This window comes from Zootoca vivipara, chromosome 16, assembly GCF_963506605.1.
Source record: "Zootoca vivipara chromosome 16, rZooViv1.1, whole genome shotgun sequence".
Taxonomy (NCBI): Eukaryota; Metazoa; Chordata; class Lepidosauria; order Squamata; family Lacertidae; genus Zootoca; species Zootoca vivipara.
Genome location: NC_083291.1, coordinates 29,509,201 through 29,533,955, shown reverse-complemented (window position 1 = coordinate 29,533,955; position 24,755 = coordinate 29,509,201). Strand labels below are relative to the sequence as shown.

At 46.6% G+C, this 24,755-nt stretch overlaps 1 protein-coding gene across 1 annotated transcript; it reads left to right on the top strand.

Moving 5' to 3' along the window:
• Positions 1-3,293: 3,293 nt before the first annotated feature.
• Positions 3,294-24,755, top strand: PLA1A (phospholipase A1 member A). The gene is made up of 11 exons (XM_035140980.2): positions 3,294-3,730; positions 4,943-5,144; positions 5,678-5,855; positions 7,770-7,878; positions 10,141-10,242; positions 10,626-10,715; positions 12,371-12,538; positions 15,790-15,879; positions 17,488-17,596; positions 21,878-22,042; positions 23,628-24,755. Exons 1-11 carry the CDS (start codon positions 3,637-3,639, stop codon positions 23,710-23,712), a joined length of 1,392 nt encoding a protein of 463 aa, XP_034996871.1. The 5' UTR covers positions 3,294-3,636; the 3' UTR covers positions 23,713-24,755.

Below are 24,755 nucleotides of genomic sequence, written 5' to 3'. Positions count from 1 at the left end.
GACCCGTGTTTTCTATGCAGGCCAATAAGGAGAAGTGTGAACAAGCCCCGAGTGTGCATCTCAACAGCAGCACAAGAAGAGGGGCAGAGATCAGCTCCCCCCACCCTCCACCAAGGCGAAAAGTAGGCTCCGTGCCCTGCTTTACTCGAGAGCAGGGCACATGTGCGGCGAGGGAATCGACGTGGCCGCTGCGGTTGGGTCTCTCCGCGAAAGCGGGGAGGAGAGGGCGGAGCAGGCCGCTTACCCGACGCGGCGGCGGCGGAGCAGAGGGAGCCTCTCGCCCGAAGCAGCAGCGCCAGAAACAGCACTGCCAGCGGCGGCCTCCAACTCTGGGGCTCCGGCATGACCGCGCTGAGAGGCGGCCGCCACCGCTTCGCCCGGAGCAGAGCCGCGAGGGAATGAGAGTGAAACGGGGACCGCCCTTGGCAACCGCCCGCAAGGCCCGGGGCGGCGCCACTCGTTGCCGGCCCTCTGCGGGCTCGAGGCGGCTCTCTGCTGCTTCTCCTCTCGGGAAGGTTCTGGGCCGGGGAAAGGAGGCTTCCTCACGCAGCGCCTGGTCGGACTGTGGAACTCTCTGCCTCAGGAGGCAGGGGTGGCCAGGCCCAAGTAGGGAGAACTTGGGGCCTCTCCTGCTGGGCCAGGCTGGCTGAGGCATAGGAATCATGTCCTAGGGGCCAGGGTCCCTTTGACCCCAAATAAAATACTGCATTGCCATTCATATTGGGGTGTGTGTGTGATCTACACCTTGTGATCAGTTATGTGGAGCGGGGCTTACCCGCCCCCAATATTTTATTCAATTTGGCACACCTGGGCACAGTCCGAACTCTGATCCAGTTTTATTTCAGAGATAGAGAGGGTGAAGGGAGGACCCTCCTTGGTATTGGGACCTTGCAGATTGAATAATTGAAAATCCCATCCCACTTCTTGCACTCCGATCCCGCCCTGCTCTCGCTTGTTCACATTCGCGAAGAAAATTGTGTTTGACGCAGCTGTTTTGCACAGTTCTCCCCAAGAAAGCTGTTGTAAACAGATTAAATGCTTTTTTGTGAATGCTGTCTCTTTTTCCCTTTGAGACAATGGAAGCAAAATGGGAGTAGGGTGTGTGTGTGTGGTGATAGGTGGCACCTGTGAAACATCGCCACACACATTAAAAGAAACTGAAGCACAATGTGCTTCAGTTAACATGGGATTTTATATTGGATTTACTTCCCTTAGCAGATTCTCCCCATACTGGGAAACTCCCTAATTTAATGGAGGTGATGGGAGTGCTGGCAACCTAATGGATGATAATGATTTCATGTGTATGGTTCAAGGTCAGTACCTGACAGTATGAGGCGAAGAAAACTGAAGCACGTGAAGTACTGACATGCTCTAATACACACCAGGGAAATTCTGGTGGGTCCAGGATCGCTTTTTGCAGGGATGAACCCTATGCCCATATGCCAGTATGCTCATGGTATCCCTTCAACCAGCCACCAGACATGCTATCGGCAGAGGGTTTGTTAAGCATGTGCATGCTGGGGCATAGAATCATAGACCAGTAGAGCTGGAAGGATCTGTGCCCCCTGGCAGCATGGGTGTGATATAAGCAAAAATCTGCCCTTATTCCCTTATGGGGTACACGAGCCCTTATTGGGTTCTCCATTGGTCAGAGAATATAACAGAGGCTAACCAGAGAATTTTGAGAAGCAAAGCCTTTATTTTTGCTGTTGCAACAGGGTCCTTCCCCTCATGCAGGAGAACAAGGAAGGAACCCCAAACAAAGGTGTCTTGCCCTTAAAAAGAAATTTGAAATTGGTTTCAGCCCAACCCCCAGAAGCATCACCCATACGTCACAGAAGGGGTGTAGCCCAAGACCGCCCTCCCTAAATTCATCATAGGTACATCATGAAAGGGGAGGTCTGGTGGCAGTAATCTGAGCATCCTGGACCCTGCCCCCTGCCCCCAAAACCTAATCAAGTAAAAAAAATGTATATTTACATTTTCCTGTTTACCAGCCAAGTTAATCACACCCTTTTGTCTGGCACTCAGTTATCAGGATGCCAGGGATTATCACTTTAATTCCTGAGACAATGAGAAGGTTTTCCCCACCCTCCTTCTTCCTTGCAGAGGAACACCTGGTCAGAGAGAGTCAAAATGGTGTCAGTCAGGCCTGTCTTCCTGTGCTGCTTCAGACATGTGCCTGTACTGTACATTCATGTATAATAATAATAATAATAATAATAATAATAATTTATTATTTATACCCCGCCCATCTGGCCGGGTTCCCCCAGCCACTCTGGGCGGCTTCCAACAAAACAGAAATTCTAAAATACAGAAATCCATCAAACATTAAAATACAGAAATCCATCACACATTAAAAGCTTCCCTAAACAGGGCTGCCTTGAGATGTACATGTTTATGAACAATTATTTTATATATAAAAAACCTTAACATTCTTACAACAGGTGCTTAACTCTTTCTCCAATTATTGATGCTCCTTGCAACTCCCTCTCCCAGCTGGGTTTTCCCACTTCCCCTGCCAGCCTGCTCGGAGAGCAGTGCACCAGAAAACTGCTTGAAATGAACTGAAAGGAAGGATGGCATGGGAAGAATGATAGAGAGCAGATAAGTACAGGGAGTCAGCAGCTAGCCAAGTTTATTTGTTAGAAACCATTGGTCATCACAAAAACGCTAAAAATGCAAACAGTATAGAAGTGCATCTTGATATAAGGTGGTCCCCAATACACAGAATCCCACGTTGTGCAATGAAATTTTGAGCTGCTAAGGCAAACAAAAACTCCTTATACCTAGCAGGGGTGCCAACTTGAATAAAATATTGTGGGTGTCCCCACATAATTGATCACATGGTGCAGTGCACACACACACCATTTGAATGGAAATGCACATCAACTTTGTGGGGGCCTGGCCCCCTCAAATATTTCATTGAGGGGGCCAAAGCCCCCACGGCCCCTAGGAGTTGGCTCCTATGATACCTATTTATTTATCCCCATCCACCAATAAATAACACAGGCAGACATGAGGGGACAGACGTGATAGCTATCAAAAGGTTCAAAATATTAATATTTCATCAGGTGCAGTCCTTCACACATTCCAGGCAATCGTAATTGACTGACACAATCCTAGCAGGGCAAATTCTGGTGGTGTACCTTCAGGGCAATCCATCCTTTGCCTAAATTGGACCTTTGTTACTTTCACATGTAAGACAGAGCAGCAGCTTGGGAAATTAATTCATTGGGTACAAAGTGCCCTTGGAGACAGACTTTCTCCTGTCTTGTTTGCAGCATCTTTTGCACAGCCTATTGCCATTGATCTGAGGCCGCCAGTCAACAGCTTCATTCCATCCCTATCTTTTGAAACAGAGTTAGTAAACAGTGCTTTGACTCTTTGCCAGATGGTTGTGTGGCTTTGATTCACCAGTGTTTGTCCAGCGGTCTGAACAGAGGGGTCATTGAAATGCATAGAAAGCAGCACTTAGAACTCCTCCTACTAAGCTGATTCCCGAATTCAATTGATGGTTGCAAAGGGGAAATGAGCCTGCTCAGTTCCCCAAGCCTCAGTGCTTGTTGACCATTAACCAAGACCCCAAACTGATCCGCTGGGCTTTAGTTCACACACCCATTCTCTACTATAAGAATGAAGGACCCAACAGGGAAGATGGTTACTGACCCAAGGAGATATCCTGTCTTAGCGATCATGGTACAACTGCTTTTCATCTTTGTTGGTGCAGGTAAGGAAGATACTGGCAGCAGTTTGAATGGCAGAAGTGGAGAGAGCCAGGATGCCTCTGGCCATGGTGCATTTTGACAGTGAGCTCAACAAATCGTAATGCAAACGAAGGCATGCAGAACATGCAGGTGGGTTGAGATAAAGGAGGTGTGCACAACTGGTGATCTCTCAAGCTGAGCTCTCAACCATATGCTCAGTACTCCTCTTTTTTGCAGGCCCAAGTAGTGCAGGTTAAAGGAGATGGGCTACAGTAAAGCAAAGGGAGGCAACCTCGCCCCCTCAGGATTTGTTCTGCTGCACGGCCGGAAACATTTTGTGCAATGGGAAAATATGTGCACTGGGAACTAAGCTGTGTGCAGTTGGGCAAGCAGAGTTTGAAAAGGAGATGGATTATTTACTTAAGAAGAAATGGATGGGGGAAAGGTAAAAATACAGAGAAATTGAAGATTAATATTATTTCTTTTGTCAGTTACTTTTACCTTATACCAGTGTTTTTCAACCACTGTTCCGCGGCACACTAGTGTGCTGCGAGATGTTGCCTGGTGTGCCGTGGGAGAATTACTTTATATATAGTCAATATAGGCACAGAGTTAATTTTTTTAACATTTTCTAATGGTGGTGTGCCTCCTGATTTTTTTCATGAAACAAGTGTGCCTTTGCCCAAAAAAGGTTGAAAAACACTGCCTTATACTAACAGTAGATCATCATCATCTTCTAAAACCAAATCTGGGTGGCCCTTGCACCTCTCAGTTTGAAAGTAAAAAAAATAAGATTTATTAAAAATAAGATTTATTCAAAACACCAACAGGGTCCTGCATGCAGTAGCTTTTCATACCTGTGCGGAGGAAAGCTGAGCCATGGAATGTTGAGGTTGTGATGGGGGGGTAGCCTATTTGATCCCCTGACATATTATTGTATCCTTGAGGAGAGAGTAGCATTGGCCAACACCCCAGTGTTGGCCAAATAAGATCAGAATCCAGGCTGAAAGAGTCCAGGCAAAAAACGATTTCTCCAAAGTTGTCTGAGACCTTCAACAACTTCTCTTGTGCATAGTTAAAGAGATGGGATGTAGGAAGCTTCAGAGAAGCTATGCAAACACTGGAAACGGATCCTTGGTCTTTGAAGGACCGTTTAATAATGCCACAGAAGTTTTATTTGGTGCTTTTGTTACGTAACAGCTGATTGTGCGTACTTTGCTTACATCTCCTTTCAGGGTCTGGAAATTTTACAAGAAGCCAAGCATGCACCGATTTCCAGTCTGCAAGCTTATTACGCGGCAGCAGCCTCAAAGTTCAGTTTCTCCTGTTCTCCTCTTCCAACCCCAGCTGTGGACAGCTGCTTTCCACACGTGAGGACCTGCAAAACTCCAGTTTCGATGCCACCTTGGGAACCAAAATAATCATCCATGGTTTCAGGTACAAACATACAAAAATGGACGGTCAAGCTAAAGTTGAATTAAGTGGCAGCCATTTTTCTTGTTTACAGCTTTTCCATTTATGTGGGGACTTTAGATGGCCCAAGGTGAAGATGAATGCAATAAAAATAGATTGCAGTGGGGAAGAATCACTACTAAGGAAAAACACAAGACCAGCCATCGAAAGCTTAACAGTCCGGCTTTTCAAATGAACCCCTTTGTATGTTATAAGCATGCATAAGGGGCCTGCAGGGGCTACCTTCTGGCCAATGTGGTCCCCCATTGTATTCTGCTGGCTGCATCTTCAAGAAGCATGTGCAGCAACTAGGGATGCGGGAGGAGTTTGGTTCGGTTCACATTTTAATAGCATGTGAAACTCCCTAATTTGTACTCCCTCAAACAATATGCAAAACGAAACACAGTTATCCGTTGGAATTTACGCTTCTCCAAATTTGGGGGTGCAGTGCTCCAGCCCCCAAAGTGCAAAAGCAAGCGTGCATGAGCTCATGCATTCATTTGCTTCTGTCTTCCCAGGGTCCTCGGTACGAAGCCCTCCTGGATAGATGGGCTGATTAAGGCCTTGCTCCAGGCAGCCCAAGCCAATGTGATTGCTGTCGACTGGGTCCATGGAAGCACAGCAGCCTATTATGCCGCAGTGGAAAATGTGATGAAGTTGGCACTAGAAATAGCCAGTTTTATTCGCAAATTGCTGGTAGGTGGAAATGTGTTTCTGAGTTTGGGTGTTTCACAGAAATGGGCCAAGCAGCTACAAAATGGTAGTGTAGAGAGGAACATAGTCAACTGGCAATTACAGACATAATTTTCTCTATATATCTAATCCCTCCCTGAAAGTTGCTAAATTCTTTGCCACCTCAGGGAGTTCCACACTTCAGCATTCCCCAAGCTGGGTAAAGACTTTGTCTCAGACTCCCTACTATAGAAAGAACCTGCAGGTCCAGAGACTCTGAGTTCTGAAAAGATTTTATTTTATATTTTCCCTCCCCCTCCATGCTTCTAAAAAAAAGAAAGAAAAAGCTTTTTACTCATGTCCTGTCATTTCTTCTCTTCTAACACTAAAATTGTGTCCTATTCCCACCTGTAAACTGACGGTTTCCATTTCTGCTCCATACTCCTTTCACATTCATTTCTTCCTCCTGTAACAGCTTCCCCAGTTATCCCTTCCTCTCTGTTCCCAGTTAATTGTTATGACTTTTTAAAATATTGACCCTTTTATTCACTCTTTCTAACTTTCTTTAAAGCCCAAAACGGGCTTTAAAGCCCTATTCCCACAGAGGAGGGATGAGAGACTTCTGGGTTCAGCTGGAGACTTGATAGGAAGGAAAGGGGAGGAGTGTGTGTGTGTGTGTGTGTGTGTGTGTATGAGTGTGAAGCAGAGGGGCTAGAAAGCTCAACAGAAGCCCCAAGGGGACTTCTCCTTTTCCTCTCTCTCAGTGTGTCCATTTCCTCTCCTCCTTCCTCTTCCTTTCTTCCTCTTCAACTTTTCATTCTATAGCCTCCACTGGCATAGCATGGTGGGGCAAGGGGGCCCCGGGGACTGAATTCTGACAGGGCACAACCCAGCGCCCTCACGACAGGCTCCCTCGTGTGGCTGCTGCCTTCCGGAGCCATTGGGAGGCAAGTCACACACGGGCTGGACCTTTAGGGCTGCAACGGTACCACCTCCTCCTCATGGCCAGCGAAGGGACGCCTGCCCCGGGCAGAACTGCTGCCGGCCAGAAAAGCATCCACCCCGTGGTGGGAGCACAGAGAGGAGAGCTGCCCACTCGGCTGGGATCAGCTGGGTACCTGCCCTCGTGCTGTGTGGCTGAAATATACTCAGAGTCGAGAGTGAATTTCATTCTCTTTATTCGGCTTGTAGTAGCAATAGAAGAAGAGAAGAATCACCCTTTCCCCAAAACGTCTGCTTATATACATTATTTACACAATGGGCCTTGCGTGATTGGCTACTTTCAGGGCCGCACCTGTGGGCCAATCAGGCTGCTGATTCACTTCCACCTGGAGCTGGATTGGGTGGCTCCTGCGGACCAATCAGCAGTACATAACAGTGGCCAAGGGATGATGATATTTATTATTATGGCCATTGGCCCATCACATAAAACACATTTCAAGTGGCCAAGGAGAGATGGCCAGGGAAGGCTGTGCTTGGTGCCTTGGCCAGCTCTCCGCCACCCTCCTCCTAGGCCAGCTGGGATGCCACCAAGCCTGCCCAAGAGCACCAGCTGATGCTCCCAGCAGGAGCTCGCTGAGCGTGTGAATGCAGCAACTGGCAAGCGGGCTCCATGAGGAGCAACCACTGCTGGGGCACAGCAAAGTCCCCTTATTGCCTCCTGCACAAGGCCTGCAAGGAGGTTAGGGGGAGCAATCCTTGCCTTGCCCGGGGTGCCAGCAACGCATGCTATGCCACTGATAGCTTTGCTTTCTAACCAACCCCTGTTCTGATGTGCCTATGCACTGTGCATGTGGGGAGCTGTTGCTAGTGACCATCCAACCAAAAGGCTTGCAAGACAAAGGGAAAGGCAGCAGTGATGAGACCCACCGGAAGGGCTTTAGGGAAGACAAAATGCTGAAATTGCATCAATTAATCCTGTTCATCTTAACTTTTCAGGACTTGGGAGTGCCTGAGAAGTCCATCCACCTTATTGGGGTGAGCCTTGGAGCCCATGCCGGGGGTTTGGTAGGCCATTTCTTTGAAGGCCGACTGGGAAGGATTACTGGTAAGGAGAATAAAAAGGGAAAACTTCTATATTAGCCCATGAAAAAACCCCTGAAATGAAGGATTCTTGGCCACTTTGCCAGGCCATTACACCTATCGAGGTGACTTCTAGCAATCCTATTGGTCTGACTAGTTTGACATATCCACAATCAAACATCAAGGGCTGGATAACCTTTTAAACCTTTTTTGAGGTTATTTATGTATGTTCCCACTGTAGCCCATGTTTGTTAGCCCAAAAACAGAAAACAAGTGAGGTCCCAACTAAAGAAGAATGGCAACTTAAGTTGACAGAATATGCACAACTCACAGACTTAACATATAGAATAAGAGAACAAGAAGAACGTATGTTTAAAAATGTTTATTGAATATATGGGAAATAATTGTATACAGCTGAAAACGCTGGCAGAATTAATATAAATTAAACAGTGTAAACAAGTTTTGATGGATGTAATAATGGAATACTGAATGGTATAGTTTTTGTAAAATATGCAGGGATTTATGATATGTAAAATGAACCATGGAAAGAGAAGAGAAGTCACTGATATCTTAAGGATGTAAAACGAGTATTTTAAATTGCAAAACAGAAAATTTAATAAAACTTACACACACACACACACACACACACACACACAAATCAAGGGCTGGTAGGGATCAATATTTATAGAATTAATTGGAATAGCTAAACTATTTGGCACAATGTATTAAGAAAAAAGTTGATGGTGAGAGAAATGTAGGATGCAGACAGATGTTTAATAGTCACTACAAAATGTTGAGGATTACAGCACAAGCCAAATCCAGGATCCACTGCCATAAAAGAGTTTGGATCTTGGGCTAAACTGCTGCAAGCCCACTTTGGCTGAGCTAGAGACCTGCTGAGCTGGGGCTCAGTCCATAGAACTTAAAGCAGCAATGTGTAGGCCTGTTTTAAGTCCTTCCCCCCAAAGGGGTGTTCTGAGGGGCAAGATTTACACCCACCCCAAACCTTTACATATTTGCAAAGAGCATCAGTGTACCTCTCCTGAGACATTTTCTTGTCTGCTTTTGCCTTTCTTGCAGTACATCTTCCTGCAGAGGAAGGAACTGCAATTACACACTTTGCACAACATCAAAACCTTTTCCACCTCCGAACGCCAAAGCTGCTGAACCCAGAGTGCTAGATGAAATCTGACTCTAGGCATATTTCAGCCGGGACTCTCCAGTCACAATTTTTATAATTTCTCTCACCAGTGCCACATCTGGAGGGGGACGTAAAAGGGGGCCCACTCCTCAGGTGGCGTTTTAGTAGGGCAGCAAAATTATGTGGTTACTCCTGGAAGGTGGCCCAGCGGGAGGCAAGCAAAATGGAGGTTGGGCTGAGGGGGCGCCATTGTTCCTGTTCCTCTCGCAGCCTGTTATTCAGGTTTGGCCAACATGGGGGCATCTTTTGGCTCTTCTGTCCCAACCACTGAAACCTCAAGGTTGCCCTCTGCTCTCATCTAGTGATCATCCCTGGGCCGAGAGCAAGGCCTATTGCATTGGATGGGAAACTACTGAGGGCGTCTGGGCTACTCCAGCAATGAGGGGGTGCAGCAAACAGAGCCAGAAAGTTTCCAAAGTTGGGGAACTTTGTAGCTAAGACCTCTGAGAACTTGCAAAGTCTCTTCCCCCGCATCACTGAGTCATCACAATCTGTACCCCCACCCCCATAAGATGGAGCTAGATATGTTGACTGGCTGAAAGCAGGGTAGGGAGTGGGCAGGCATATCTGAAAGGGAGGTCAGGAGGAAGTGGAGAGATCATGGCTGGGAGAGGGGGCGGTTGTGCAGATTCTTGCCAACAAATTTTTGTCAATCTGGCAGTGGCTATCACTGTCTTCTTTCCCTTCAGTGGTGCTTTGAATATGATTTTTTATTTAAAAAAATAGTCCCTTGATATTCCCGAGCATTTTGGTGTAAGAAATGCTTTTGCTGCAATTTGGTTTGAGGCTAAGCTGTCCCCGGAGCCAGATTGTCTCATCTACCAGGGCTGCAGCCCAAGCAAAAGAACCAGTAGTTCTTGGCTAGATAGGTAAAGAAAAAATGCTTTACATGTACAGTATATGCATTGTATATGCAATATACCACTGCGACACTAGATGGCGCTGTGGAGTCCCATCTTTCCCTACCAGATTTCCCTGTATGAGTTTGCCACGCGTTGAACTAAATCGCCTCTTTGATGTGTCTAGATCCAGCCCTAGCCACAGACTTCCCAGAGACCCAGATACTGTTTTTCATCCATATTCCAGGTCTGGATCCTGCAGGGCCCAAGTATACCAAGGCCAGCCGCGAAGAGCGCCTAGATCCTGGAGATGCTGTCTTTGTGGAAGCCATTCACACAGATGCAGACAGTACGTTGGTTGCATTTGCCAATCCCATGATGCTTCCCAAGCCCTTTGTTTGCCCCTCCTTCTGCAACGTGGAGAGCTGGAGCTGAGTTTTATGAAGATACCAACAAAAACAGCCTGCTTCCTGCGGTGGTGAATGTGCAGGAGATCCAAGCTCTCTAATCAAGGTGGCCACTTTGTGAATGTTGTCCCTACCACTCTATATTCCTGGCCAGGAGAAGATACAAGATAATTTGCACAAAGACACACACAAAGGTTTTGTGAATTAGGTTAATCGATTTTCCATTTGTGGTCAACCCTTCTAACTGGGACTTTGCCCTGAATATCCAGATGGAATATTTTGAATGTGAGATAGAAGTGCAATCCTAACTCAAGTCTTCTTTCAGATTTTGGTATCCGGATACCTGTTGGCCACATTGATTACTATGTCAATGGTGGCAGAGATCAGCCTGGATGTCCCCGTTTTATATCATCTGGTGAGCTTACTAATAGAAGCTGCTTTTCATTGCCATTCATCACTCCTAACCATTTATCACTGCAAGTTTTCAATGAAATGGAGTTAGACTATATCAGGAGGTCCCTCTATTCAACTCCTGCTTTTGCCACTCCTTCTCATTCCAGTAAGTGCTGTCAAAGTAATAGCAGGTTTGCCAGCTGACCCGGTCCACCCCCAAGGCAAGGTGAGGTGCATAGCTGCCAAGTCTCCCGTATTCCCTGGGAAACCCCCGTTTTTCCGGCTGTTCCCAGCCGAAAAAAACGGATTTTTTTGTTTTCCCCCGGTTTATTCTGGCACGGCGGCCATTCTGGAACTGGGCGGAGCATGCTCAGAAGCGACTTTTGATGCTGCTCTGCCCAGTTCCAAAATGGCTGCAGCGCGACTTCTGGTGCGGTGGCCATTTTGGAACAGGGCAGAGCAGCATCAAAAGTCGCTTCTGAGCATGCTCCGCCCAGGTCCAAAATGGCGGCAGCGCTACTTCCGGTCTGCTACTTCCGGTCCGATCCCTTATTTATCAGGCAGGAACTTGACAGGTATGGTGAGGTGACTGTCTCGGGCAGCAGGATCCACAAGGGCAGAAATCTTTGCACTGATGTCCACGTTCACTTAGCACTGAATACAACCCATGGCAGCAAGTTCCTCAATTTATTATTTTATTTTTATTAAATTTGTCAGTCACTTTATCTTGTTGCCCAGGGCAAACAAATAGATAATAAACCCCACATCGATACATTGAAACTAAGCGGAAAGAGAAATACATCTTAAAATCTCTAAAAAGCCACAGGTAGCTTAATTGTTGTAGACACTCTCCACAACATGTGGAATTGAGTTTCATAGCTTAACTGGTGTGTTATATGTGCACTAGTTTTATTGAATTTTCTCTGATATTTATTTAGAGAAACGTAACTAAAAAAAGCCTAAGTGGTAAAATAATATGGGCTGATATAGCCTTAAAATATATTTTACCCCATATGGTGCTCCCATGTATTTATGGTGATGTTTACATTGAGATCAGATTCCTATAAATATTTTTGACACTTTCTGTTGCAACAACAACAACAACAACAACTCTACTCTACTGTCGGTGGATTCCAACATAATAAAAACACAGCATCTATGTGCAATTCTACTAATATTTTATCGAATTACGATATTTCTCCTTTAGATGAATTTGTTTCTAAAACAATCTACCGCTGCCATATAACATCAGAGCAAATAGTAGCTTGCATCCACAAGCTTACATGCTTATTTGTTAATCCAGAATAAGGTTGCCATATCTTGAAGAGCAAAAAAAGAGGATAGCCCAAGCCACTGCTAGCCCAAGCTGGCGAAAGAGGGCCCGCACGCCTGTTTCCCCGGCTCAGGCTGGCAGTGGCTGCAGTTGCGGCGTGCAGAGCAGCTCAAGCCTAAGCCCCCCCAAAATCCAAAAAAACCTGGACATTTCCTTTAAAATGTAAAAATCCACCTTGATGGGCGTGTTGGCTCCCAAAAAGATGGCATGTCCGATTTCCCCCGGACATATGGCAACCCAATGCTTCTGGATTCTTTGCCAAAGGTGAGAAATGCTATTCCATCCGCTGAGTTGATAATTAGGAGTGGTTGCCTCATTTTATATGCTGTTTTTCTCCTCTTCAGGCTATAACTACCTGATCTGCGACCATATGAGATCGGTGCATTTCTACATTAGCGCCTTGACTGACCCCTGCCCCATGATGGCGTTCCCTTGCTCGAGTTACCAGGATTTCTTAACTGGCCACTGCTTGGACTGTTTTAACCCTTTCCCCCTCTCCTGTCCAACAATAGGTACGTTGCTCAGCTTGCCACTTAGATGAGTTAGAAGCAGCACCAGGCATGAAGAGGGATTCAGGAATCTAGAATTTGGCTGGAAATTTTGAATGTAGGTGAGGTGTCGGGGATCCAGTCTTCATGGGGAAATAGAAAAAGCTTGACAGTCAGGAGTGGAGCTGAAGTCTTACTGTCCTTAACAATCATATTGTAATTCTGATCAGAAAGTCGGCGGTTCCAATTCCTGCGACGGGGTGAGCTCCCATTGCTTGGTCCCAGCTCCTGCCAACCTAGCAGTTCGAAAGCATGTCAAAATGCAAGTAGATAAATAGGAACCGCTACAGCGGGAAGGTAAACGGCGTTTCCATGTGCTGCTCTGGTTTGCAAGAAGCGGCTTTGTCATGCTGGCCACATGACCTGGAAGCTGTACAATAATGCGAGATGAGCGTGCAACCCCAGAGTCGGTCACGACTGGACCTAATGGTCAGGGGTCCCTTTACCTTTAGGAAATAGACGGAATTGCAGACATAAACTCTGAATGGCAGAATGTAAGATTAAATAGCCAGAATCGACGCAAGCACCCCTGCCAATGGTTTCGTGAGTTGCTTTGCCTTTAAACTGTGGTTTGACACTATATGAATCAGCCTCGGCAAAGCAGCACCAGACTCACGCCCTTCTGCATCCTGTGTGGGCAGGAGAAAGAGGTCTGCTGAGAATCCTTTCAGATTTAAATATTCTCTGCAGTACGTGCAAATCAGAAATTCTGGTTTAAATGGCTGGTTGCTAAACAAGCCAGCCTCAAAGCATGGGTTATGAAGCGGGCTTATTTGACCCCATGCAGAGTGAGAAAGGCAAGCCAATGGCCCACCTTGGTGGCCATCCTCTCAAGCAGCAGCAGGAGGGGAAGCATGAGACAGGTAACCCAGTCAGGTGATCTCCTACTCCTGAGCTGCGACACAGATTAACCGAAATGAGTGTAGATCCAGGTACGTAGCTGTGTTGGTCTGACGCAGTCGAAATAAATTAAAAAATTGTCCAGTAACACCTTGGAGACCAACTAAGGTGGTTCTGGGTATAAGCTTTCGTGTGCATGCACACTTCTTCAGAAATGAGTGTGTTTGGTACCCATGAAACACCTGCCAGGGCACATGGGATAATTTGAAGTGACCAATAATCAGATCTAGAACTGCAGTCCAGGTCTGGAGATCCAATTTGTGTGCCTTTATCTGTACCATATGCATTCATATATAAAAGAGACTGATAATGAAGTACAGTCGTACCTCGGCCCCTGAACACCTTGAGAGTTCCTGCTCCTGAATGATCGGAAACCGGAAGTGAGTGTTCGGGTTTTCGAATTTTCTTTTGGAAGCCAAACGTCTGACGGGGCTTCCGCGGCTTCCGATTGGCTGCAGGAGCTTCCTGCAGCCAATCGGAAGCCGCGCTTTGGTTTCCAAATGTTTCAGAAGTTGAACGGACTTCTGGAATGGATTCCGTTCAACTTCCGAGGTACATCTGTCTTTGTCTTCCTGATACACCCTCAAGTAAACAGCCACTTGCCTTGCTTTGTACTCTATACTCAGCTCAGGCCAGAGTTTCTGTGGTTTTTACTACCACTTGGCTTTCCCACACTCTGGTCGCTCCTACCACAGAGATATCACAGGGATGGGTTATTTCCTACCATTTCCTACTACATCCCTTCCGACTAAGACTGGGCAGGTGTGGGAATGGAAAATACCTGAGAAGGGATTCTCTGGTTAAAGGCTTGGAGAGAACCAGACCTCCCACCCCACCCCCAGCTGTTCTTAGGTCTGTAAGGAAAGGGGGAAACGCAGATATACAGGTGCTGTTCTTGGGGTGTTTTTGTTTTTCTTCGCAGAGCTACCAGCTTGTCTCTTTGTGTGAGAGAGATTGGTTGCTTCACATTGCGGGAAAGTAGTTCGGAGGAAAGAGTTAACCACTTCCTCATCTTCAAAGAAGCAGCCAGGCCTTAGGCCAGGGTTCCCCAAACCTACCCAGCTTTGGGCCGGATGCCCGCCGCGCCAATTGTGTGGTGGGCCGGAGGGTGGGGGAGCGCACCCATGCGCATGCACAAACGCTATTTCTGGCACACTCCCAACCTGGAAAGTGCCGTAAATAGCTTGTGTGCATGTGCAGAAGCCTCCTCTGACCTGGAAGTACACCGGAAATGACGCTTGTGCATAAGCACAAGCTTTTTCCGTCGCTTTTCCGGGTCAGAAGTCGGCAGCGACGCCGCACCGTGCCGGTAAGAGCGGGCGGCGGGGGTCCCCGGGGGCTGCATAAAAGAGCCTCGGGGGCCGTATGTGGCCCCCAGGCCGTAGTCTGGGGACCCCTGCCTTAGGCTCTGTGGTGGTTTTTGCTTTACTAATCACAGACCTTTCCTTGTTTGGACCGGGAGGCAACCCTTGGTAAGGTACGAGGTGTCAACTCAAGCAAACAGTCTCTTACTTGTGGTGACAGCTAACACCAAAGAAGAGGAGTAGCAAAACACCTCCCCTGCTCCCAATTGATATTTTCACTTTCAAAATTATGAAGCTTTTACATATACGTGCTCTGTGAGCCAGTCTTGTGCTATGCTGAGTAGACTTGGCCACAATTCCCAGCATATCCATGAAGCTCAGAGGGCTGTTGTGAGGCTAAAATGAGAGTAAATTCATGTGTGCTGCCCTGAGCTGCAAATGTGACCATAAACAGTCTCTTAGTAACAAAACTGCTTTGTTCTCATTCCCTCTCTTTGCTCAGACAATAGAAAATAAAATCACCAAAGAAGGGATGTATGAGAAACGAGCCTAGAGATGGTCTTGTTTTGTGATCTAGATTCTGATCTTGCTTATGCTTAACACAAAGTTACAGAAATATATTCAGTGGTGGTGATAATAATAATAATAATAATAATAATAATAATAATAATAATTTATACCCCGCCCATTGTGACACATACATAGATACAGCGCACATGTCTGCAAAGGCTCTGTTTTCTTCTCTAAAACCAAATATCCTCAACCCGAGTTATTCTAAAAGATTTGTTTGGCAGTTTGTATACCCCATGCACAATAAGCAAAAAAGAGATGTATTTTCTCATTTCACATATATTCTACATCTGCTACCGTAGCTGTGCTATGCTATGCTGAGGACTGAAGGCCTCCCCCTTGACTGCTGGGTATCTTATCCAGCCTTCCTCTCACATACTGAATTTCACCAGGTCACATACTTCACAGACATAAGGACTGGAAACTTTATTCTTGTTTTAGGACTGCTAGACAATGGAGGAGTCCACATGGGAAAACTACCGACAGAGGTAAAGGTTTACTTGGCCACAGCTACGTCAGCACCATACTGTGGTGAGTACATCCAGAGGTCTGAGATTTTCTTGGTATTTCAAGGCAACAGCAGAGAATATCAAAATCCCACAGAGCGCCCCTTATACATGTAGTGTAGGAAATGGGCTCTCATGCACTGTTCTCGCACATTTGACTTGTGCACATTTGTTTGAAGGCCTGCATAGAGCCTGCACAATGCACATCTCTCTCCATGTGATTGGGAACTGTGTTTTTTCACAATCACATGGGAGACCTCTAGACACACAGAGCACATACAGTATCTAGGCTTTATGTAGACTATCAAATAAACTTGTAGGGCATGGATGGAGCACAATGCCATGATCTACTACCAATCTTTTGGGGGCCAGTGAGCACATTTGGATTTTTGAGGAAAGTGCATTGGGTGTTAGTTGCACAAAATGGCTGCCGCAGTGCCATGGCCTAGCACAAAATGGCTGGAGAGGGTGTGTAGCATAAAAGAAAATGGCTTCCACATCTTTAAAAAGAAAAAGAAAAATAGATGGGGCCACAAAATGTGGGGGCATCCCCTTCCCATTGGTCCCCAGAGGAAAAATCCCTACACCAGCCACTGCCATACTTACAGTTATTGTTGTTGTTGTTGTTGTTGTTGTTGTTGTTGTTTAGTCATGTCCGACCCATGGAACTCCTGTCTTCCACTGCCTCCCGCAGTTTGGTCAAACTCATGGCCATACTTACAGGTAGATGCTATATCAGGCATCCCCAAACTGCGGCCCTCCAGATGTTTTGGCCTACAACTCCCATGTTCCCTAGCTAACAGGACCAGTGGTCAGGGATGATGGGAATTGTAGTCCAAAACATCTGGAGGGCCGAAGTTTGGGGATGCCTGTGCTATGCACCTCTTTTCTGTTCAGAATAGAAATTAAAACAGGTGTCCAGTCCTAGAACCCAATGAACTGTGGGTAGGTTTAAGGAGGCATGCTCGCTGTAGGAGAGGCTGAGCCAATGCAAACAGGAATTTAGCAAGAGGAGCAAACAGTCTAATGCATTATGGATTTTAAAGGTATATTTACTGAGACCATTCGCAGGCCCCATAAGAGGTATATTCAGGCGTGCTGGTTCCATGCTGGCAACCCCTGATCTGTGCAGATCTTCAGATAAATGTGTAGGTCAGGAGTGGGAACAGCTGCTACGACCCTGCTCCCGCCTGCACACGTAGCATGTACGATTTAAAGATCTGAAAGGGGCTTGTGGGGGCTACTGCTTCACGAATGCTGGTTGCGTGACTCGATTTCTCTACACTTGATGGCTGGAATTGAATGTGTGAATTGGCTCCAGTAAAAAGCATTCATGCTCAGAGATAGAAAAGTTCAGTCTGTAGTGTTAAGGTCTCTGGTGCCCCCCTGCATGGCACCACTTGACGCTGAGGAACCAGCTCTGAAAAATCTGTAAAATGCTTCCAGAGCTGTGGATTATGTCAGTTCCTAACCTTAACCCTAACTCTAACCTTTAACAAAGGAGCAGTTAAATGGTTTGATGAGGGGTAAATTATGGGTGGCTTTGCAAAAGACATAGCGGCCATCTTCTGTTAAAGCCGGAGGCTAAAGATATTCAGTGCTTTTTGCCCAAAATATGATCTCTGTTGCCTAGTGTACCATAGCCTGGTAGAATTTCGCATGCAGACGACGAGGACTTCGGACACCAACATTGAGGTAGCCTTTCTCAGCACCAACTCCTCATTCAGCACCAGCATTATCATGTAAGTAACAACGGACAATTTTGGTGTGCTTCTCATGATTCTCTCTGTCCCCTTTTCCTTTCAAGATTTGCTTAGTTGAGCGTGCAATACTACGCATGGTAGTTCAAAAGTAAGGCCCGTTAAGTCCAATGTGACTTACTCCAAGGTGAGTGTGTACAGGATTGCAGCCTACGTATCTTCACGAGAGACTCTGCAACAGTCACATTTGTGGAATATAACAGCAGCACAAACTTCCACCCAAGAGTAGACATTTCCCCTCCCCCTTCCCCAAAATAACAGAGGATTATTACTTTGGACCTTCACCAATTTCCTGGAGAAGATCCACCCCACCGAGATCATTCACCTAGAAGCACATTATTGTATTATGAACCACTTCCCTTAATCAGGCCACTCCTCCCATATTTCCACCAAACTCGGCCAAGGAACACACAATTGACCAAAGACACGTCTTTTTTATTCATTAGTTTAGCAGGTGAAAGCGAGCGGCAACTCATGCGATTCCTTACCATGGACTGCAACCATTGTACTTGAAAGTGTTCCTTGCAAGCTAGTAGCATTCTGCCTGGAGAATGCCTGACTGGGAAGGATAAGGGGGCACATGGGGACATTGAGCACCACAGAACCAGAGAAGTGGGTGTTCAGCCTCCAGCTTTTCAGCACAAGGAATGGGCCAGTCTGAAGATGGTTGTTCTGTCTCAAAACACTGGCAACTGGCATGCACGTCCCTGAAACAGCCCATGGCATCCACATCTGCTTGCAGAACCACGTTGTTGTAGAACTATGGCCCCCTTCAGAGCCAAAATTTCAATGTGGGATGAATCCAAGGTGTTAGGGGGAGAGATTATAGAGAACCTCCCCCTCTCATCAGGAGCAGTTCATCCCCGAGCAGCCATGAAAGTGCGGGGTCTGAAGGGGCTAGTCAGGAAACGGAGAGAGAGTGCCAGGTCTCTGGCAGCATGGGAGAGCCCCTGCTCCACAGACAGGAAGAGAAAGAGGCGGAAAGGGGGGACAGGGAAAAAACAGATCGTAGACCCTTTCCCCCGGCACCGGAATTAAGGAGGAGGAGAAAGGGGAGGAGATTCACTGTCCCGCGGCTTTTATGTTGGTCAAAGTCGCGTAAAGGGGCAGTGTCAGATTCTGGATCGGAATGAGCAGACATGCATCCAACAGCTCATTACACTGTAAATAGAGTGCACCAATAAAGACTGTTAAAAGACAAGCATGTGGAAAGTCGTTACTCTAGAGTAGTCGCAACAACCCTGACACAAGGTGACCTAGCTCATGGAAGCCTTTGAAAGCTTCCACGCAGGCATAGACTCTGGGGCTGTGTGTGTGCAGCCCATCAGGGGAAGGTACATAAACTGATAGAGGGGAGTGGTCCCCTGTTGCTGCAACTGCTCCAAAGGGCGTGGACCGGGAAATAGCTGTTTAGACACTAGACTGGTGTGCGTGGGTATTCGGAGCTGCAGAAATGACTGTGTCAGCTTTGACAATAAAGATTTAACTATCTCCCATGTGCATTCCTTCGGATGGAGAGGGCCCTTGACAGTCAGGGCCAGGCACTTAACTCATCAGTTCTCTGAGACACGCTTTCAGTTTATGTTAATAACAAATGTGTGAGCCAGGAAATTGCATTTTCTTTGAAATAAAGAAAAACACTACCATTGGCATGCAGTAGGAAAGAATCTGTCCCCAGGACAACTTGGACTATGAGCAGCACTGGATAGGGGTAGTTGCAATATTGCTTAAGTACAAATTGAACAGTAGGGGGCACCAACAGGTAAAAAAAAGGTGAAAGTAAAGGACCCCTGGAGGGTTAAGTCCAGTCAACAGCGACTATGGGGTTGTGGCACTCACCTCGCTTTCAGGGCAAGGGAGCCGGCGTTTGTCCAGAGACAGCTTTCCAGGTCATGGGGCCAGCATGACTAAACCGCTTCTGGTGCAACGGGAAACCATGATGGAAACCAGAGCTCACGGAAACGCCGTTTACCTTCCTGCCACAGTGTTACCTATTTATCTACTTGCACTGGCGTGCTTTCGAACTGTTAGGTTGGCAAGAGCTGAGACAGAGCAACAAGAGCTCACTCCGTTGTGGGCATTCGAACTGCCCACCTTCCGATTGGCAAGCCCAGGAGGCTCAGTGGTTTAGAGCACAGCGCCACCTACGTGTCCCAGCAAACCACCTAGTTGTCCACCCCTAGAGGGTTGAATAGTTTTGCACGTCAAAGTGCAAGTAGATAATTAGGTACTGCTCCGGCGGGAAGTTAAACGGCGTTTCCGTGTGCTGCTCTCGTTCGCCAGAAGCAGCTTAAGTCATGCTGGCCACATGACCCGGAAAACTCTCTGCGGACGAACATCGGCTCCCTCGGCCAGTAAAGTGATATGAGCGCCGCAACCACAGAGTTGTTTGCGACTGAACTTAACTGTCAATGGTCCTTTACCTTTTTATCAGAACATTTTACCGTTTGCTCATTGCTGAGAATAGGGAGATTAGTTTAAACTTTGCTGGGTCAGTCTTGTTATCTTTCTTGGTTATTGGGGCCACTGTTCTTTCATTCCACCCCTTGGATAATTGGCCTCTCTTGTTTAGAACTGTAAATATGGGACTGTAAATTGTTGTTGTTAATGTGTGCAATATATATATAAAGATTGTTGAGGGAAGACAAGCTACATCCCTCTTTTCTGCAAGAGGCTTGTCATCTGACTCCTTTGTTCTTTCTGCCACAAGAGAACAGCTCTTCAGCTGCCAGCTGGCATCCTTGCATGCTTTGTTTACTATGCTAAACCTGACAGAGCAAAAAGATTGTGGAGCAACTTCTCTCTTTTTACCAAACGGGAAGGTGATGGGACTTCCCAAACATGTTAGGAAATCATCTTGGGCAATTTCACCCCCTTTTTGCACCCTGGAGGAAACCTTGCTCCCCCCCCCCCCGTTTTAACTCTTCCCTTTTGTAAAGCTTAGGAAACTAAACAATGAAAGAAAGAGGAAGGGACACACACACACACACACACAAACAGGTGTTGAGGGAAATGTAATGGTGAAGGTGCACCTAGGAAGGAAGTGAAAAGGTGCAGGGATTAACCTCCCAGAATCGCATTGCACGTGTAAAAGACTACACATCCATCAAAGGACTGGAAAGTAGAAATATAGGGCATACACACTGGTAGAGTTTGTGCTACTATTTCCTAGTGGGCTCGGGGTGGGGGTAAATCAGGCATGTCCAAAGCCCGACCACAGGGGCTGGATTGAACCTGCCGGTGGGCCGGATTAGGCCCACCGGTGAGTTCAATCTGGCCCCTGTGGTCGGCCCTCACTTATGTTCACTTCATCAAATCTGGCCCTCTTTGAAAAAAGTTTGGGCACCCCTGGGGTAAATGGAATAGGGGGGCAACATGGAACAATTGGGGACATGGGTGGTGCTGTGGGTTAAACCACGGAGCCTAGGGCTTGCCGATCAGAAGGTCGGCGGATTGAATCCCTGTGACGGGGTGAGCTCCCGTTGCTCGGTCCCAGCTCCTGCCAACTTAGCAGTTCGAAAGCATGTCAAAGTGCAAGTAGATAAAGTGCTACAGCGGGAAGGTAAACGGCATTTCCGTGTGCTGCTCTGGTTCACCAGAAGCGGCTTTGTCATGCTGGCCACATGACCTGGAAGCTGTACACCGGCTCCCTCGGCCAATAACGAGAATTGAGTGCCGCAACCCCAGAGTCGGTCACGACTGGACCTAATGGTCAGGGGTCCCCTTACCTTTACCTTTATGGAACAACAGCTGGGGGAACACGAGCTATTTACAGAAAGCTGGTGATATTGTGTGGACACTGAGGTCCAGCCAGCTCCGAGGGCCTTTTGGCGGTTCCCTCAGTGCAAGAAGTGAAGCTACAGGGAACCAGGCGGAAGGCCTTCTCGGTAGTGGTGCCCGCCCTCTGGAATGCCCTCCCGTCAGATGTTAAATAAACAACCACCTGACGTTTATAAGACATCTGAAGGCAACCCTGTTTAGGGAAGTTTTTAAAGTTTGATCTTTTATCGTGTTTTTATTATTCTGTTGGGAGCAGCCCAGAGTGGCTGGGGAAACCCAGCCAGATGGGTGGGGTATAAATATATTATTATTATTATTATTATTATTATTATTATTATTATTCCCAAAATATGTGAACGGGGCATGTAAAGGATTGTCTAAAAACACCTTAAAGTTCGGGTGAGCAAACAAAACCCACACATTTATCCTGCATGCACAAAAAGTCCCTGTTGTTCCCTCGCATCCCCTTGTTGTGTTTCGCAGACCCAAGCAGCAGACCTTAGGCAAGGGCCTCCTGACACACTCTGCCCCGCTGTGCCAGATGAAAAACATGATGCTGCAGTACCGTCACAAGACCTGGAGAAGGAATAAAGATGAGACTCCTGTTTTGGGCCAGTTCTGTACTGCTCCCCTGCCTGTCGACACCAGGTAACCAAGATGCATCGTTTCTAAGGACTCAACCGGCAAGGGAATTTTACCGAGTGAGGAATGGAAAGCCTTTTTTCGGTCTTTATTTTATGGTCTTTGGGGTCCACACAGATAATCAAGAGGTTAACGTGAGGGATTTCTTCCCTTTAGGGGTTGCTCTCAAAGGCCAAACAATGCCCACCTGTGTGGGAGAAACTGGTAATATAAAACAAGCCATTGCCTCCCAAACCTAGACCTATATCACTGTAGTTGCCTTGCATGTCCCATCCTTTTACATGGTTTTGTATGTTTTGTGGCCTTCCATTGCATTGTGACCTTCCATTATTTTTATTGATTATAGTTTAGTAATTTTTTATTGTAATCAAGTGTAAACTGTTCATTATTTGCTGACCTATAATTCTACTGTTTACTATTACAGTCCAATTGAATATTGCTTTATTTGATACAAGTTGTATATTTTAAAGTTAGGTTTGCATTATGACTTTTTGGTATTGGATCAGGTTGTTATAAAGTGCGCGATCTTTGCTGTATGTTTTGTTGTTTCTTCAGCTTGTAAACCGACTTTTCTATAGTAATATAGAAATATAGTAATACTAGCTGGCCCTGCACGCGTTGCTGTGCGTTAGTCTGTGAAATGGAGAGTAATAGCCCCCCTTCAGATACCCCTGAGCCTCTGAGGCGAGATACTGTGGAGAGGGCAGGTTTCATCCGTGTGTTCCCCCCCCCCGTTCTGACCCATTACTTATCCCTGCCCTCTATTCACACACACCCCACCTCCACTTGGCCTAGTCTGGAAAGCGGCCTAGTCTGCAAAGCCGAGGTGAGATATTGTGGAGAGGGCAGGTTTCATCCCTGTGTCTCCCCCCCCCCCTGTTCTGACCCATTACTTATCCCTGCCCTCTATTCGTCCCCCCCTACCTCCACTTGGCCTAGTCTGGAAAGCGGCCTAGTCTGTCTGATAATGGCCGCCTCGGTGGTTTCAGTTGCTTGGTTGATGATGTCATTTGGTTTGTGGGTGTGGCTTAGATTTCACAGGAAGGGAGGGGGTGGAGGAGGGTACTACGCCACCTGCCCAGGTGTGTGATTTGAGGGATTTTTGCCCCCAACAATGCTCAGGGAGTGGCCTGGATCGTTGTGTCAAAATTTCAGGACGATCGGTCAAGCGGTTACGGAGAAAAGTGTAGAACGCAGTTTCACGATTTTTACATTTTTATATATATAGATAAAATATAGTAATATAGAAAAGATGTATACAAATTAAAAGTGAAATGAAATGAAAATGAAGGCTGGCAGGCTGACAAAACAGCCTGAACAATCCTTGCCTCGTGTGGGCCGGCCCTAGGCCTGAGGCACTATGGCTCTGGACTTGTGCAGGACAGATGTAACCAACTTGATGTGCTGCAGATGTTGGACTGCAATTTTCAAAAGGACCAATAGAAATTGCATGATGAGAGCTGTTGTCTAATCTTCTAGTCGCCATGTTGGCTGATTTAATATGATACCTTTACCCAAAACACCTCCCCACCTCCCAAACCTATCGCTGGCTTTGTTAGCATCCTTTAACTTCAGTCTTTTTCTTTTACAGTAAGGAGATGTTCTGTCTACCTCAGCTGCTGACTCTTACACGAAACAACCCACTTCTACATGGCCTCACCGTTGCCTGCGATTAGCACAATTGAGCAAAGAGATAACAACAAGAGTCCTAAGGGTGAAGGCATATATTCTAAAATACAAAATGTGATAGAAGCCCAGTTGTCGGGGAACTAAGCAGATGCAGATACAGAAATTCTCTCAGTTCACGTGTTCTCTCAGTGTTTAGGAATGGAGTTCTTTGAAGCAAATGTGAGCTGCATTTGTCCACAGCACATTCTTGTCCGTAGATTAGACATATTTAATGTTGTATTCTTTACATGTTGCTTTGCTTGATGTTTCATAATGCTGTTATCCTGAAACTCCCTGCGAGAGGAAGATTTTATTATTCCCTCCCTCTTCTACATCACCTCAATATACTAGCTGACAGTCAGCAGACTGAGAGACTGGGAACATTTCCATTCCCAAGTCAATCCAGGAAGAGTTTGCCCATTTCTAATGTTACCTGTAGGGGTCGTATTGTTTCCGATTGTTGTTGTTTAGTCGTTTAGTCGTGTCCGACTCTTCGTGACCCCATGGACCATAGCACGCCAGGCACTCCTGTCTTCCACTGCCTCCCGTAGTTTGGTCAAACTCATGTTCGTAGCTTCGAGAACACTGTCCAACCATCTTGTCCTCTGTCGTCCCCTTCTCCTAGTGCCCTCAATCTTTCCCAACATCAGGGTCTTTTCCAAGGATTCTTCTCTTCTCATGAGGTGGCCAAAGTATTGGAGCCTCAGCTTCACGATCTGTCCTTCCAGGGAGCACTCAGGGCTGATTTCCTTAAGAATGGATATTGTTTCCGATAGCAGCTGCTAAAACTCAACCATTTGTAAAACAAACGCAGTCATCACTAAGGAGTGTCTGGTATCATGATTTTGACTCAAGTATTCAATGATGTTAATAGTCTCCTTTGATACTCTGTTTGTAGGTTCTGCTGCAGCTGTTATGCTTTCCTAACATGTCAAACTAAGTAGCACGTAAACTATGTTTTATGACATCAGATTGTTCAAAGTGGTAAGAAAGGAAAAGGATTGCATGCTTTAAAAAAAAAAAAAAGTCGCCACAACTACCAATAAAGAAA

Coding starts and splice junctions, on each gene's coding strand:
- PLA1A (XM_035140980.2), top strand. CDS start 3,637: ATGAAGGACCCAACAGGGAAGATGGTTACTGACCCAAGGAGATATCCT. Junction 10,243..10,625: donor CATTCACACAGATGCAGACA/GTACGTTGGTTG, acceptor GTCTTCTTTCAG/ATTTTGGTATCCGGATACCT. Junction 12,539..15,789: donor CCTCTCCTGTCCAACAATAG/GTACGTTGCTCA, acceptor TTCTTGTTTTAG/GACTGCTAGACAATGGAGGA.